Source organism: Myotis lucifugus, unplaced genomic scaffold (assembly GCF_000147115.1).
Source record: "Myotis lucifugus unplaced genomic scaffold, Myoluc2.0 scaffold_214, whole genome shotgun sequence".
In the NCBI taxonomy this organism is placed as follows: Eukaryota; Metazoa; Chordata; class Mammalia; order Chiroptera; family Vespertilionidae; genus Myotis; species Myotis lucifugus.
In genome coordinates, this window is record NW_005871262.1 from 2,080,245 (window position 1) to 2,097,008 (window position 16,764).

Genomic DNA, 16,764 nt, shown 5'->3' on the forward strand with positions numbered 1-16,764 from the left:
CATCTGATTTGTTGCCAGTCTCTGCCCCTGCCATTAGGAAACGGCTGTCAGTGCCTACACAACTCCTGATGTTCGCTCTGCAGAAGAGCAGGATGGGGCCTGGAATACGGAGTGACGGGCAGGGCTCTGGGAGGAACCTTTGCTTCCCTTAAACTGGGCCTCAAGGAAAGTGAGGTGTGGCTGCAGTCTGGGGGCAGCTGCCAGGCTCTGGCCAGAAGACCACCTGGCCATCTCCCTGGGGAACTGGATCCGCCTGGTAGCAAATACTCACCTGGTAGTATTTGTTTTTGTTGTGTGGGCTGTGCCCCAGTGGGATGCGGAGCATTTTATCTAGTCATTTGGTAGCTTTTCTGGTAGTTGGGGCCCCTCTCCAGTGAGCTAGGACGGCCATTTTCTCCTCTCCCATCACACCGCCCAGAGTGAGCCAAGACCTCACCTGGAAACATCCTGAAGTCCTGGAAGCACAGGCTCTCTTGTGCCCGAGGTTACTCAGTCCTCCTTCTCTCTGCAGAACCCCAAGGAGTGGACCAAGAAGGTCATCAGGAACATTGCCTGCTCGGGCAAGTTCTCCAGTGACCGGACCATCACGGAGTATGCCCGGGACATCTGGGGTGTGGAGCCCTCTGACCTACAGATCCCGACCCCCCATGTCCCCAAGGACTAGGAGCTGGCACAGTGGGGACCAGTGGGGTTTTGTTTTCTTGTTGACTCCGCACCTCATGCCATTTTCCAAGCTGTCCCTGTTTTCTTCAGTGCTGTGTTTCAGGGAAGGGCTTGGGGATCATGGTGTGGCTTGGAGTGGGGGTTGGGGGAATGGATAGACGGAAGGGAAGGTGCTAAAAGTGAGATGCTGCCTGGTTTCTCGCAGGAAAGCAGAGCTCATAGCACTGCCCAGTTGGCCCCACAGCTTCAGCCCATCTGCCCCCTTGGCCCTCCCACCCCACAGACATGGGTGAAGCCACCTAGTGGGCTCCTCCGAGACCTTGCACACCTTGCTGTGAGCCTGTGTTCAGTTTGGAGCCTCCAGATTCTGGGGTCTGGCAAGCAGCAATGGTGAAACCTGGAGAAGTGTTTCTGCAGGAACTGGGCTGGCCCACAGCGGAACCAGCTCTGCCTCCTGGTCAGGCTGGGAGGGTCCAGTGCTCCCAGGCATCTTTACAGCTGCCCTGTGGGTGCTCCAGCCAGGGCTTCCAGATGGATCAGATAAAGGGGCCTCAGGATGACTATGGGTGACATTGGGGAGGACACCCGTGTCCAGCATCTAGGGGGCCTTGATTGGGATAAGGCTGGCTGATGCAGTTAGCTTGGTTCTGCTTTTTCCAAAAAAAATTTTAAGTTCACAAGGAAATGAAACTAGCTGAAGCCTTTCCTTGGTTAGTAACTAAAAACTGTGCTTTTGAAATTTCATGTCAGGGAAGGCAGTTCTGGGATGTTTCTGTCCAGCTGTGGGAGCCTGGGGCAGAGTTGCTGCCCCTGCTGAGGGAGGCTGAATGCCCAGCCCCTGCTGCAGATCTGCACCCTGCCTGTCCTGGAGAGTGCACTTTCTCTCTCCTTTGCCACCAGTGCCACAAGCTGGTCTGGAAAAGGACCAAGTGTGTCCAGAGGGCAGCCCACTTTCCACTCTGCCCAGATAGCAGGCTGGTGCCAGGACAGGCAGGTGAGCACCTCAGCCACCCAGAGAAAGCCAGGAGCAGGTGGCACCCTTCACTGCGGGTTGTTGGCAACTTTGGATGGAAGCGCCCTTCCCGAGGCTCTGCCTCCTTGCATGCTGGGCCTGGGCATCACAGGCTCTGCCTCCTTGCATGCTGGGTCAGGGCATCACAGGCTCTGCCCTCATCCTGGGTCCTGACTGCTCGCAGAACCAGGCCATGGAGGATTTGCTCAAGTCCACACTTCATCAGAGCCCCTGGGGCCTGTGGTCATACCCCCAACACCTTCCATTGCCCTGTCCCTTAGGCTGTATGCGACCATCACTGTGCCACTTGCTGTTATTGCCTCGTGTGAGAAACGGATTAAAACTTCCTGCCTACACTTGGTTGGCCTGGCCTCGGTATTTCACTTGGGGTCAGCTTGGGGCAGGCTTCAGTCCTCCCTCCTAAAGAGGAGATGGGCTAAATTACAGCTGTTGTCCTGGGATTGAAGACAGAAAGTTCTCTCATCCCAGCTGATGTGAGACTTGGAGCTGGGTATGCCTAAACTGCCAGCTCTTCCAAGAACTGTGAAATCTGGTCACTTGGTAAACTGTCCTCTGGGCATTGGCTTTTTGTGCGGAATTGTATTGGCTTCTTTTGCACCTGTCTTCTGCCACCCATCCTGGCACGTAGAATGCCCAAAAATATTTTCTCCAAAATTGTATAGCTGCAAGTTGAATAAAAAACCAGGAGGGGTGTAAACTTGGGGCTCAGTGTTACCCAAAGACCCTGAGAAGTATGGGACCCTGGAGCATGGTGGACCCTTGCTGGGGGCAGTGGTGTTGAGCCTCTCCTGGAGGTGGGGATGTGCCCTGGGAATGCACGCTCCCATCCTTGTCCTGTGGCTCCCAGGACACACGTGTGTAACTGCAGTTTATAGCTATGCATATCGACATCTCTTCTTTTTTTTTAAGGATTGGTCCTGACCATACATTGATTTTGTAACCCAGGGTCAAGGCTTACCCACAGTTTAAGCTTAGTGGCTTGGACCAAGGTAATAAGCTAAGAAGCCATCAAATAGGGTCCTTTGGACCTGACCGAGGTGATGGCCAGTGGCTGCCCACTCACCGCTCCTTTTTTTGTGCTTCCTCATCTTCAGTCGGCCTGTCAGGCACCTATAAAAACACTAACAGCTTGTATTTTTACTTTATATCCTATCTCATTCCCCTTAGAAAAGGACCTGTGGCCTTTCACATAGACAAAAGGTAAAACAAACAAAAACATGAAGAACCCAGGCAGGACAGGCAGGTCTGAGATAATATGAGCAGATCACACCCACTTCCTTGGCTGAGAACTTGACTTTGAGTCTCAGGGACAAAGCCAGAAGAGCACTCCAGCCTCATGAAAGGGCTGTCCAGCCCAGGGGGCACGTGGTGTTTAGTGGTTTTCGGAGCCTCTGACACAGAGCAGTTACACAGAAAGATGCTACTGGACCAGGCCCAGGTGTCCCAACTCTCACCTGGGACAACGGTGCCTTACAGGCAGTGCTCACACCTGGAAAAAACATGGACTTCAGGACAAGAAAGAGTCTGTTCACGTTTCAATCCCAGTTTAAGAAAAGTGAGCATTTCCCAGATGTGAGAAGCGCCGTGGGCAGTTCTAAAGTGTCCCAGAAAGGGGGTGTCACCTGCTTTGGCCTCTGGGCCCCCAGCAAACCCCAGATGCTAACACTGGCCCTAATGCCTTGGAGGACAGGCAGGCAGGTGAGAATTTCTGACCTGCTGAGACTGCTCAGTTCCAGAGCCTAGGACCAAGGGGAAGAGAGCCAGCCATCAGGAGAGGCTGTGTCCCAGGTGGGCTTCCCTACACTGAGCTGGGACACACCTGAGGGGGCAGCTCAAGGCCCCATTCTTACTAAGTTCTCTAAGAGGTCACCAGTGCCAGGGGAGAGGAGAAGCTGGTTTGACAAAAAGCCAAACAAGACAAGAACCACCATCAGTTGAGTGACGGTGGCGATGGTCATAGGCTAGACTCAAGTCCCTGCACTCCAGCAGCTGCCCTGTCAATAGTCAGGGGTTCATCTAGGGTCCATGGAGAAACCCCAATGCCCATCCTCTGACATGGCCATGTCCAGTAAGCTTGCTCAGCATGAGGTTGAAAGGGTCACCTATGTAGGCCTATATTTTAGGAAAATACCATCTGCCACATCTGGAGAAGGCCCCTCCCTGGAAGGGCCTTGCCCACAGGCACCCCTCCACCCATGTGGCCAGGCTCTGTGAGTGGCCTGGGGTGGGGGCAGGTTCTGGGTGGGGCTAGAGGCGGAACTGAGAAGGCAAGACAGACCACCACCAGATTTTATTAAATAAATGCTCAGTCTAGGGCCAGGTTAGGTGGGCAGAAAGAAGAGGAAATGCAGATCACAGGCACCTCTGTGAGTGGTGGGACCCGCCTAGGGAGGCAGGGACATCAAAGAAGGCAAGCGGGGTATGTAGGGCAAGAGGGATGATGGAACCATTAGAGTCCGTTCTGCATGTGCTGGGAAGGGACAGGGCCCAAGGATCCCACATTCTCATGGGTGGTGCTGGAAAGCTCAGTGTGGTCCCAAGACCTCAGACCTCCTGCCCCGTTCTCCATGCCCAGCTCAGAAGTGTGGGACTGACCGGCCGGTGGCTGGCCTGCTGTGTTACTCTTTCCAAGAGCTCAGGTTGCGTGGCAGCAAGGAGGAGAGAGGGCCACATGCCTGCCACTCACATTTTCCACAAAAATCCATGCTTCTGGCCACCAGTCTGCCAGAGCCTCTTCTGCCTGCCATAGCTGGCATCCAAGTCCTCTCTCCAGGTGCACCGCAGATGCTGGCACCCGGTCTCCGGGGTGCTGGGTTGGTCAGAGGAATGGGGAGGAGGGCAGAGGTCTTCAAGCTCCTTCAGGCAGTGAGCTCAGTGCTGGAGCTCAGGTTCCGACTTCCCCAGGAATTCCCTAGGCCAGAGGACAACGGTCAGCCAAACCCGAGATCCCGCCTCCCCCCGTCCTCACAGCCCATCTAAAGAGCAGAAGCCTGGAGAACAGGCAGGGCACCAATGGCATCACAGTCAGTGACACGCAAGAAGAGAGACTAGCTTATGAGCTTTTCTTAAACTTTGGAGCTATACTCTGGTCTAAGTTTTCTGTAATGACAGGGAAAAATTACAACCTCAGAGCAAATCCATACTCTTTCAGCTCATTGGTCCCTCTCAACAACCCAGGTCCGTGTGGCAAGGAATGGCAAACTGCGACAGAAACGTAGCTTTGCCTCTGGAACTCTCAAGGCAGCCAGAGGAGAACTCACATGTGAAGTACAGTTACACACGGGATGAAACCCGCTGACGGCTGATTTGGTTGCCCCTAGGCTCAGAAGCCCAGGAAGGTGAACGCACAGCCAGGAGCACAGCCTCACTCCGAGAGGCAGCTGGGGACAAACGTATTTTTGAGGAGCTGGTCCAGGCCAGAGCATCTGTGTGCTGTGTATGTGGGGGTAGGACCTGTCGGGTACGTGGGAAGGGACCAAGGCCTCGGGTGTGTGTGGGGATGGGTGGGGGATAGCGCCTGTACATGGATGTCGTGCTAGACGCACCCCTGTGTGGGCCTGCACAACCTGTACCCGGGGAGATCATGGGAATAGTCCAGGAGGGAGGGGCGATAAACACTCAGCTCCTCTCTGTGGAAATAAAAGGCTCATCAATCCTCCCACTGAAGCAGCGTTGGTGGGTGAACCGCTGTGTCTGGCCTGCACTGGCGCCACCCAGGACGACATCCCTGGAGAGAAGAGAATCTCTCACCTCAGTATCCGAGGAAGCTCAGGGCTCTTGTAGATGTATTTGTGCCTGTAGCCGAGGTCTGAGTGAAAGGGCATAAACTGAACTTTGAAGTCTCGGAAGCTGCGAGACAGTGCAGCGATGTTGTAGAGCTGAGGAGGGAGAAACAGGTCAGTGCCCAGAGATGGCGGCCCTGTAGTGACCTGCCTGGTGGCCTTCCTTTCAACAGAGGCCCGTCAGAGGCGGCTGCCTCTGCACAGCAGCCCATGGCCCCTCAAACAACCCAGGAGCCTGCCATGGCCAGGGCCAGGGTGCTGGCAGAGCCAGCCCAGGCGCAGCCCCTCGGCCTGCAATTTAAGAATCTACCTGTCCCCACACCTGTTTCTCAGATTGCCCCTTCCTTAGGTGAGGTGCATGAGCCAGCACCATGTGCTATGATGATGTGGTGTAAGAGCCGGGAGCAGCCCTGAGGGCTCAGCCCTGGGGGCTGGGATGGGTCAGGTACCTCAGACTTTGCTGTGTGCCGGGTCAAGGCCAGTCAACAAGCTCTCTCAGGTTCTGTCCTGGCTCAGCCCCTCCCTCCTCCTACCGCCAGGACAGCCAGACTGTGTGCCCAGACTCGCCTTACCTCGGACCTGTTCACCCCCTCTAGGCTGCCCCTGCCCCTCTTTCTCACCATGGCCAGGCAATGCTGTCTCCTGCCTCACGCTCACCTACAAATTAATCCCGCTTCGTGGCAGCAAAGGCAAAGCAAATTCAGCAAAAGTACACACGGAGGCCCCGAGACTACATGGTACTCCTCTAGCATCGCTCCAATCCCAGAGCAGGAGAACAAATGAGAGAGTCTGTGTCAACACTACTGACTGGGACTCCTGTGTTGGGGCTGGAGGAGTCTTGTCATCAAAGGGTCCTATCCTCCAGCCAGTAAATGGCGAGCCCTCCCGGCTGGGTCCCCTGTAGTCAAGTCTCTGTCAGGCCAGGACCCTGTACTGGGACCTGGGAAACATTTGCTTATTTTTTATGCTTCCTCTTGTGGATGGCATTAGCGGTCTAGCCTGACCCTCACCCTGCCAGCAGCAGGCCCCTCCTGTACATCTGCCTGTGCCCAGTCCAGCTTGAACGTGGGCCTGAGAGATGTCTCCTGCACCAGGGGCTGCATGGACACCCACCTTTCTGCCAAGATGGAAGGGCACGACCGGATCATCCTCGGCGTGCAGGATGAGCAGAGAGCAGGAGATGTGCTTCACACTGTGGGGGGTGGGGGAGAAAGGACTAGACCAAGATCTCAGGAAGATGGCTGGGGTCTCCTGGCACCCTGGCACCACCCTTGGCAGGGACCTAGGTTTAGGGAGTATTTCATCATGGTGTTTAACAGCTCTAATTCTGCTGGGCTTCTTTTTACTAGCGAACTAAAAGCTGATTTCTCAGATGTTTCTATCAACATCTATTCTAGGTGTCCATCAAATCTGGAGATCAATTTATTCACCAAATCTGGCCTCTGCATAGTTTCTGAAAATTGAACATTATTTTCGCCAGTAGACATATTTTTTAAAAGTTACAGAACAGTATTTACAAACTGAGTATTTTAGGGGGGCCAAGAAACTTATTGCAAATGAATGTTACTAGGCATCTGTTGGTAAGTGTCTATACCAGGGGTGGGCAAACTTTTTGACTCGAGGGCCACAATGGGTTCTTAAACTGGACCAGAGGGCCGGAACAAAAGCATGGATGGAGTGTTTGTGTGAACTAATATAAATTCAAAGTAAACATCATTACATAAAAGGGTACGGTCTTTTTTTTTTTTTAGTTTTATTCATTTCAAACGGGCCGGATCCGGGCCGTAGTTTGCCCACGGCTGGTCTATACCCTCTAATTTATCTTTGGCGTAAATAACATGAGGTCACTCTTGAATGTTTACAAGCAAATTAACATTTGCAATAGGTTCACTTACTTCAACCCCTTTAGCAAACCACATATTAGGCTGAGTGTCTCTTGGCTGCCTCACAGAGGTCTCATGGTGAGCTGGTGGACACAGCACCCACCTGGTCTTAGCGCTTCCATACTGATCACTGATCTGGGGGCTCTGTGTGGGCAGTGCTGGTGGGCAAGCCTGGCACCTGACAGAACCTGGGACAGGGGGCTCGTCATCCCAGAAATGCCCAGCCCATCCACTCTGACCTCATTCCACTGCCAGGATGGAGCGAATCAAACTGAACTATCCGCTTTTTAGATTTTCACTGTGGGCAGTTTCCTCACCTTTACCTGCTCTGAAAGAGACCTAGCTCACATGCTTCACCTTGGCAAGTAATTGGCAACAGACCTGCCCACCAAGAGGGGGCTCCTGAATTCCAGTGGGTGAGGGCTGGACTCCACAGCTGCCACTACTCAGCTGGGGGGCAGGGCCTAAGGCGGCTTGTGGGGGAGAGCAGCACTCATTGCTGCTGTTGTTTAGAAAAAGTCCAGTTCAGATAATTCTTAAGTTCCAAAAAAACAACTGTATTTACAAACAGGTATTTTGCTTATAATTTTTGCTCAAATTTTAGTTCTATTTTTAGAACCAAAAAAATATAATTGAGGGGAAAAATATGCTATTTTTCAACATTCTGTTTCAAAATGTAGATTTTTAGATATTAACTGAATATTTAGATAAGAATTTTTTCCTTTCTTTTTTAAAAAAATTAAGAGATGAAATAAAGATATAAAAAAGACAATGTTAACAGAATATGAACGTTGTTCAGAGAATGAACCCTTAACTAGAATATTTACTTTTGATTTACCTAATAGAAAACACAGCCAACATCAATCAAATGGCTGAGGAAAAGTCAGTTTTTGCGTAACAGTTACTATTACTGCTTTAACGCCTATTCAGGATTTGGTTTTGCCAAACGATTTTCACATACAAACCATGCAGACTCTGCTTTCACAAAGCTTTCATTCTGCAGTCTTCCCAGACTCCTCTTTCTCTCAGGTGCAGCTCTCTACCTGCTTTCCCTCCATAAAGAGAGGTTAGAGAAGAACCAAAGTCTTCAGAATTCCATCCTACTTGGTTAATGTGACTGAACAGGCTTATCCTGGAGGTTCTCAGTGTTTTTCTAAGTGAAAAATTAGATGCTCTACCACAGTACTCACTTTTCATCATTTGCAAATTTAATTCCATTGTTTGTAATGGGATCGAGGAAGAACCAGTCAAACCCAGGGAAGAATCGATATACCTGAGGAAGACATGGACACAATGTGCAGAAGAGTCAATTAAACGGCCAGTGTGGCTCAGCTGAATGGAGTGTCGTCCCGTACACCAAAAGGAAATGGATTCGATTTCCAGTCAGGGCACATACCCAGGTTTCAGATTCAATCCCAGATTGGGGAGCATGGGGAAGCAGCTGATCGATATTTCTCTTTCTCCCCCCTCTTCCTCTCTCTAAAAGCAATCAATCAACTAATCAATCAAATAAAATACCCACATGGAAAGCCAAGGTCAAGGGTTCAGACAGTGGGCACTGAGTGCCCAGGGGACATCCCTGCTTCCTAGTATACTGACCTGCAGCTCAACCAGGGCTCTACTGGGGCACCCCTGCCCCTCTGTGCCCTGACCACAGATTCCCTGCTCAAGAGGACCCCAGACTTGCTGCCGCAAAAGCTATCTGCAAATGGGGCTCCTACACCTCAGAGCAGCAGCCTGGAGACCAGACATCCCACAGACATCAGGGCCACCACCTCAAGAAAAATGGGGGTCCATACAACTTGGGAGAAAAGCAACAAACATCAAAGAAGCAAAACTAAAGAGGAATCTTGGTCAGCAACGGAGCAGTGTGAGGTCAGATGGTAGGCTGACACAGAAAACACAGCCAGTTAGGAAACAGTGGGATGGAAAAGGATGGAAAGGCCACAGAGGAAGTCCCTCTAGGCCACACGTTACCCCGAAATCCAATGGTGAGAGCCTGGCTGCTCAGCACTAGCACTGTCTGTGGGGATGGAGAATGAAGGCACTCAGCAGCTCACCCCTGAGGAAACAGCTGGGGTAACAGCACCCAGCCTGGGCTGAGCCTCACGGGGAACAATGCCCGGTAGGCAAACCAGGCCACGGGGGCAAGGCTTCCTGAGGGTCCTGCCACTCTAGACAACCCAGCTGTGAACCCATCCTACCTGGCTGCAAAGTTATAAACTTCCTGGGCAGCTCTGGATTCAGGCCAATGCCCAGAACTAAACAAAGGTTCATTCTTAATAAATCTGCCTTCATTAGAATATTTACATAATTTTTATGATTATTGTTTTTATACTTATTTACTAGTCACTTCACAGTAATTATTTTAATAATGAAAATAAGTCCATTTTAAATAAGATCTGTACTTGCCACTGAGAACGGATGGCTCTTGGCTTCTTCGCGGATATTAGTGAATGGAGATTCCAATATAAGGGCATCTGGAGGCGTCTCTAAATTATTGGTAAAATAAACAGGAAACTGTGAGATAGGCAAGAAGCCCAGACAAAACACAAGCTCCATGGCCCCATGAGGGTCCATGGGAGGGGTGGCCCCCCAGAAAAGACAGTGGAAGCTGGGGTGCCAACCTGGACAGCTGCACCCCCTCAGGCCCTCCCACATGATTGGCATGAGGGACCCACACAGGGGACCCTCAGGTGGCCTTGGGTCACTCCTGAGAACCACATCTGCTAAAGCTGGATTTGGAGCCTGGACCCTGGTGAGGCTGCACCAGCTGCTCAGGAATCCCTGGGGGGATGCAGGCTTCGGGCAGCTGAGCGTCTGCCAGGCCCTCGCCTCAATACCCAGCTCAAGGGGCTCCAAGGGGACACAGAGCACGGGCACAGTGTTGCTTGCCCACAAGCACCCACTTCACAAGGACTCACAGCAGGGCCTGGAACACAGCCAGGGCCCGAGCACTCTGCCTGCCCCGAGGGAGCGGGACCAGGAGGAGCCCTGCCCACACACCAGAACTCATGCCATGTGAGCCCCTACCTCGCTCACAGAGGCGCCGCACCAGATTTGTTGCCACTCTGAAGAGAGAAAAAAACAACAGTTCAGTTGAATTTTGACAAAAACTGTTTTATATGAGACTGTTCTCATACTAGAAAGTGAGCAGAGAAGTTGTGGGATCTGGGAAGAAATTGGTAGCGTTATAGGGAAGGGGGTGGGGAGACAAAAATGCTCCAGGATTGTGGGTGGGCCCGGCTGCCCCAGCCTCAGCCAAGCCCTCTGTCAAGGATGGCGATGACAGCCACCCTTCATGTCCTCAGGGCGTGTTCTGCAGCCTCACCAGGAACAGCCTCCTTCAGGCTGCACAACACTGCCCCTCAGCTCACACCTGGTTGGAGGGAGTGCTCCTGAGACAGCTAAGAGCAGGCTGTGGTCCACCTGCCTGGTTCTGGGGGCCTCTTGCCATACCAGCCATGTTCTTTGCAGACAGCCATGGCAAGATGGCCTGGTCCCCTCCCCTTCCCAGGCACATTTCTGAGAGCTATTTTCTCCATGAGGAGAAGCCAGGAGGCCCTGGCCCAGACCATGCCCAGCCTGCAGGCCCGGCCCAAATGCAGCATGCTGAGCTCGCTTCAGCAGTACATATGCAAACTGCAGCATGCTATCAAGATGAGCAGCAACCTGGAAAGGTGTCGCAGCCACTGCACTTGAATGAAAGGCAGCAGGAAAAGATAGGGTTGCTGAAGGTCCTGGGCTTCTGGGCACTGACATCTTTCAGAAACATTCTGGACCTCACATCAGCAAAAACAATGTAGGTGACCCCAAATGGAACACTAAAGTGCTTCCTGTCTTGGCACTGCTGCCTCCCGCAAGTTCTCTGGTAAGCCAAGTACGGCCTGTGTGGCCCAGTTGTTACAAATGCCCCAGCGCAGTGATCAGAGCCCTGGCACTGGGGCTTGCTGGCCAGCACACAAAGTCCAAAACCAGGAGATGCGAAGCCCAGGTACATCTGGAACTTGAACTCCATCTGGTCTGCTCTGCTCTGTCCCCCCAAGGGCAGAGCACCCTACAACTGCCCATGTGTGTCTCGAGTCACTTCTTGGGTTGAGGAGGTAAAGTAGTTCAAACCTTTATGGTCTCTGTGGCATCGCATCCCCTGCCCTGCATGCAGACGAGAGACAAGGCTTATTAGAACTAATGGTGCTACAGGATCCGTAGGGCACCGGGGCACCCTCGGGGACCAGGCTGGAAGGTCGCCCCATGAAGACCTGCTCTCCAAAAGGCCACGCCATGCTGGAAACTCTTACCCAGTGCCTAGGGAGTGGCCCCAAATATACACAGGGTTGTCTCCACTTCTTGCTTTGATCCAGTCAAAAACATGGAGTGCGTCATAGGTCATGCCCGGCTCTGACGGTGTGCCTATTGAGTCACCCCAACCTGGGGGAGAGGCAGAAGAGAAGGAAGTCAAGCCCAGTTCACTGAACCTTTTGGGGGCAGATTCAACTCCCCTCTTTCTCCACAGGCAGGCCCAGACCATTAGGGGCAAAACAAATCTCTGCCATCACCATCGTCACCATCCACAGCTCCACATGGAGGGTGTCCCAACAAACTTGTTCCTACTTCTCCCACCTCTTTACCCAATTACAACCCCTGAACCCAAAGGCTGTCACAGGCCCTAGACTGAGTCCTGATGAGCAGCAACGAAGAAGGGAGTGGTCCTGCTGGGACATCAACCCCCCCAACACTGGGGGCTTGCCAGTGGCTGGCCCAGGGTGAGGGGCCAATGAGAGCCCAGCCTGCCCCGGGACCCTTCAGCCCAATCCAGACGCCCTGGCTCAGCTTCAGCCCAGCTTTGAATAGGCAAGGGAGTCAGGAGAGGCTCTGAGAAACAAGGTGGATGACAGGGTAGGTGGGGGTAATTCCAGGCTCCAGGCAACTCTGAACCAGAGAGACAAGGGCTCTAAGCATCTTGTTTGCATAACAGAGGAAAGCCAAACACATCTACCTCCACTCTGGGTCCTCCCCAAGGGCCCTTCCACCCAGTCTCCAGGAAAGGTCAAGTGCCCTTGTCATTTCCACCAGCTCAGCAGTGAGTCATCATCAAATGATCTGAAAGTACCATAAGGTTCAGAAAGAGCAGGTTCTGCTGCATAAGCAAAAACCCACAGAGTAAATGGGCACAATAAGTCACTTCCCCTGGGCATCCCAGACACAGATTAGGGAAGAAGTCATATGAGAAACAAGGCAAGAAAGGGCACAGTGGGAGGCAGGGATGAGGGGATAGGGAGGGACAAAGACACACAGAGCGAGACAGAGACTTGACAGGGACAGCGAGAGACACTTAGAAGCGGAACTGCTCTCTCATAGGGCTTAGAAATGTAGAGGCTTAATATACTGGATTTCATTTCTTGGCAGAAGCACAGGGAGGAAAAGAAGGAAGAACGCTGGCCCTTCTCTTTATCCTGAGGGCTACAGAGTAGAGCAGAAACAGAAAACCCTTTTTAGCACAGACAAAAGGATAAATGGGTGAACTGATTTCCGGACCCTCATTTCAGAGTTTTTCCCCAACCCTAACTTTCAACCTGACGGAACCAGGAACTAACTTCCTTCATGAAAGAACCATTCCTGAGGTAGGCAGAATGATGATCCCCAGAGAAGCCCACATCCTTATCCTTATCCCTCGAACCCGTAAATATGTTATGTGAAAGTGACGCAGGTTAGCGAGAAACTAAGAAAATTCCCTGGCAAGCGATTGAAGAAACTGAGACAAATGGCTGAACAACCGGCCAGAATGGCTGAGCAATTAACAGCATGTAATCACAAGAATCTACCCTTCCTAACTAAAGATATAGAAGAGAAGGTGGTTTAAATCACCTTAGTCTGAAAGACAGATAACAACAACAAAAACAATTAGAGCCAGACTAATACAAGAAAAAGGTAAAACCAGAAAATGACCCCAGACCCCAAAAGTCAGGGTCCGAGTAATGCAGATACAAGGGGCCACCAGTCAAGGAATGCGGGCAGCGTCAAGAAGCTGGAAAAGGCTCCACCTGGTTTGGCTCAGTGGATAGAGCACTGGCCTGTGGACTGAAGAACCCCGGGTTCTATTCCAGCCAAGGGCACATGCCCGGGTTGCGGGCTCGATCCCCAGTAGGGGCCATGCAGGAGGCAGCAGATCAATGATTCTCTGTCATCACTGATGTTTCTCTCTCTCTCTCTCCCTCTCTCTGTGGGTTCTTGATCTCTTCAGGGGCAAGCCCTCTGATTTATTCAAGAAGAAATACCGCAGGGGCAAGAATAACAATCTTCTCTCTTAGCAGTTCCTTTTCCTGTTTTCATAACCTCAATAAGACAAACTCTCCCAAGCATAAAACGCATCTGATGTCCTGCTGTAGAGAAAGTCTTGAGTCCAATAAAGAAAAAAGACAGAATCTTCCACATCTCCCTTCCTCTCTGAAGTAAAATATATAAGACAAGCTGAAAAAGACAAGAAACCAGATGCTCCCATAGTACCTTTTGAAGGAAACACTCACTGAAGAACCGGTCCCCCTCTACTACCTTCACACACAGTTACTACAGGTTAGGAACCTGCTAGCTACACATCGAACATTAACTAGAGTGGGACAGGCCAGTAAGCCAGGATAAGCAGAATAGGGAAACAGACAGATAAACAGCAGTTTGCAGCCACCTAGACAATCTAGATGCCAGGCAGATTGCAGCCACCTAGAAAATCCTATCTTCCCTAAACCGGGGACACTTGAGAAGAAAGGATTTGCACTTCCCTTCCCCAACCAGCGTGTAATTAGCTTAAATCACCTTACTCAGGGAGACAGCAGAAATCCAATTAGTGCCATTTGTCAACCACACCCAAGGACAGATGAAGTTAAGAGAATAAATCTCATTTTGTAACATCAGCATATACCTGATGAATATTCTATTGATCCTCCCCTAAACACCCAGCCTTTAAAACCCCTCAAAATGAAGGTCCCAGCAGATCCCAGCATGCCGTCTCCCCCGGGAGCACAAGGCGACTTTCCCCTCCCCGTCTTCTTTCCCCACAGGCAGGCATCTCCTAAATTCTAAGGGACCCCACGAGGCTTGCAAGCAGGGCAGCAATGGGCAGTGGCAGCTCATCCCAGGCTAACTCCCTGAATCTGTTCCCAAGGCCTCCTTTTCTCCGACTTCTTAGTAAGCCAAAGCAGACCATCATAGGCTCATTTCCCCAGTGTTTTTAGTTTCACTGCCCCAGCTTTAATAAACATCCTCTAAAATTCACCTGGACTCATGTTGTGAAAATTTTCCTGCACAAAGTCAAGAACACACACACTATCAGCAGACAGCCCCACCAAGGACCAGGTCCCCTGTCCGGTAACAGGAGGAAGCGGGAGGGCTAGGAGATGCAATTTCAAAAGAACCCTCACCTCTGTAGTCAAAGGTGACCACGTGGTAACCAAGGGAACTCAGCACCTGTAAAGTGAAAAATAATCATCTGGGCAAAAAGATCCTCGTACCTTGGACAGAGGGTAATTTGCCCCTCACTAAACCCATCCCAGTTCCGTCTTTACGCCCTGCACACATGGGAAACTTAACAAAGACTTGTCATCATGTTGCCCCAATCCCGGTGGGATCTTTTAAAACTGGATACACCGATGCCCTCCACCTCAGCAGTGTGAGCAGGAAGCCTCTCCCTTGGCTGCGAGCCACACCTGCACCGCGAGCCACACCTGCACCTCTGCATTCAGGGGCTCACAAGGGGGCTTTGACCACCCAGCAGCCCAGGAGGAAGAACTCCATCTGCAACCTAGCATGTCTCAGACTTTAAGCTTTCACTGAATTGTTTCTGTTATTAAAAAACATTAGATATCTACTTACAGCCTCCTTCCACTCCCCACTCCACCCGCCAGGGTGGCTCCAGTGTGCCCACAGGCATGTGGAAGCTGCCAGCCACCGTCACCCAAAGTCACTGCCGAGCCTTTGCTCCTTTCTCCTTAGGCTGCCCAGGGCAGTCTGTAGGCGACCTTCTAGCTTCCAGCCTCCCGCAGATCCTACACTCTCCAGAGCCACACTGTTCCTGGTGTGAACCATTCTATGGACAGAAACCTCAAAACGGGACCTACAGTTTTCCAAGCATTCCCTTCCCTGACCTGATCTAATCCACACAGGGAAACAAACACTCCAGAGCCCAGGGCAGTCCACCTGGTATTTGACGAACAGAGCAGTGCCCGCACAGTACTGATGTTCCCACACATCTGCTTGTGTCCCTGTCTGCCTGTAGCAAATGCAGATGCCCATTTAAGAGAAGGATGGGGGAGACAGGCGCGGTGACCCTGGACACTGGTAACAACTGCACATTTCAGGCTCCTAGACCCAAGCACCTGAGGAAGACAAGGACCAAGTAGAAGGGAAGGCTACAATACAAGCCTGCCTGCAGCACCCCTTTACCTGGGGAGACCTGCTGGGCTTGAAATCCAATTTAAATGTGATCATATTTCCTGTGAGGCGAGAAACTTCTGTGGTGGCCCAATTCCTGAGCCTGCAACTTGGGAGTAAAGTATAGCTCCCTGAGCCCTCTGTCCTCTCCATTCCTTTTATATGTGAGTAACATACTAGTAAACAATTTCAAACGGCTTTTATGTAAATCAGCCAACATCTGGCATAAGATCTACAGGGTCCATTTATCCTGATTTTGGAAACTTTCCTGGAGGCAGCATTGTAGGAAGCATTCCATGATGGAGTCACCCACAGAGGCAGTGCCAGAAAGGCCACCATGATTAACAATCTAAATTACCAGGGGACTCCCTGCTGTTCATGCCACCTGGAAAGAAAAGACAGGAAACAACACTCGGGCAATGCCCCCTCCATCAGGGACCCCTGTGGACACTGTTCTGTCCATCATACACTATCTGGACACTGCTCCCTCAGTCACAGACTGTGCAGACACTGCTTGACCCATCACAGACTGTGTGGATACTGCTCTCTCCGTCACATACTGTGCCATGCTCACCTACCTTGTAAAGCTCCACTCGGTGGTCACCTCCTCTAGAATGTCAGGGAGAAGGAAACAAGAACAGGTGTTAATGCATGTTCTCAAAGAGGCAGGCCCAGGGTCAATACTGGAGCATCTGGGCTTTTAAGGACTTGGTTCCCAAAACCGTAAGGGGAGAGGGGGGGCATTGGTGGACAGGTGACCTCCTCCTTGGGATACCCTAAGTGGCTCTAAGCTTGCCTGTAGTACTGTGCCAAGCAAGGGATAGTGTTAGTACTTTGGAGATATTTGTTAATTACTATCTTACTTTTATTTTTGACTAGGTAATTCCTACATGCAGTACAAAATCCAAAAGACATAAGAGGATACACAGCAGGCCCACCCACTCCTGCCCCAGTATCCAGCCTCTTCCTCAGCCTCCTATTG

General features: G+C 51.5%; 2 protein-coding genes across 4 annotated transcripts in view; one reads left to right on the forward strand and one right to left on the reverse strand.

Moving 5' to 3' along the window:
* The window catches only part of PYGB (glycogen phosphorylase B), a 39,107-nt gene extending 36,714 nt beyond the window's left edge, over positions 1-2,393 (forward strand). Inside the window, exon 21 of the mRNA XM_006097945.3 lies at positions 512-2,393. Coding sequence (XP_006098007.1) covers positions 512-664 — 153 coding nt within the window. The 3' untranslated portion in view covers positions 665-2,393. The remainder of the gene's footprint in view (positions 1-511) is intronic.
* A 1,578-nt stretch (positions 2,394-3,971) lies between these two features.
* The window catches only part of ABHD12 (abhydrolase domain containing 12), a 60,390-nt gene continuing 47,597 nt past the window's right edge, over positions 3,972-16,764 (reverse strand). For 2 of the 3 annotated variants that reach the window (XM_006097948.3, XM_023761715.1), the window contains exons 5-13: positions 16,361-16,391; positions 14,774-14,819; positions 11,660-11,789; positions 10,395-10,432; positions 9,774-9,853; positions 8,552-8,634; positions 6,592-6,670; positions 5,447-5,574; positions 3,972-4,607 (exon numbers count right to left, since the gene is read on the reverse strand). In XM_006097948.3, coding sequence (XP_006098010.1) covers positions 4,568-4,607; positions 5,447-5,574; positions 6,592-6,670; positions 8,552-8,634; positions 9,774-9,853; positions 10,395-10,432; positions 11,660-11,789; positions 14,774-14,819; positions 16,361-16,391 — 655 coding nt within the window. In that variant the 3' untranslated portion in view covers positions 3,972-4,567. The remainder of the gene's footprint in view (positions 4,608-5,446; positions 5,575-6,591; positions 6,671-8,551; positions 8,635-9,773; positions 9,854-10,394; positions 10,433-11,659; positions 11,790-14,773; positions 14,820-16,360; positions 16,392-16,764) is intronic. The other variant, XM_023761714.1, reaches the window with a different exon arrangement.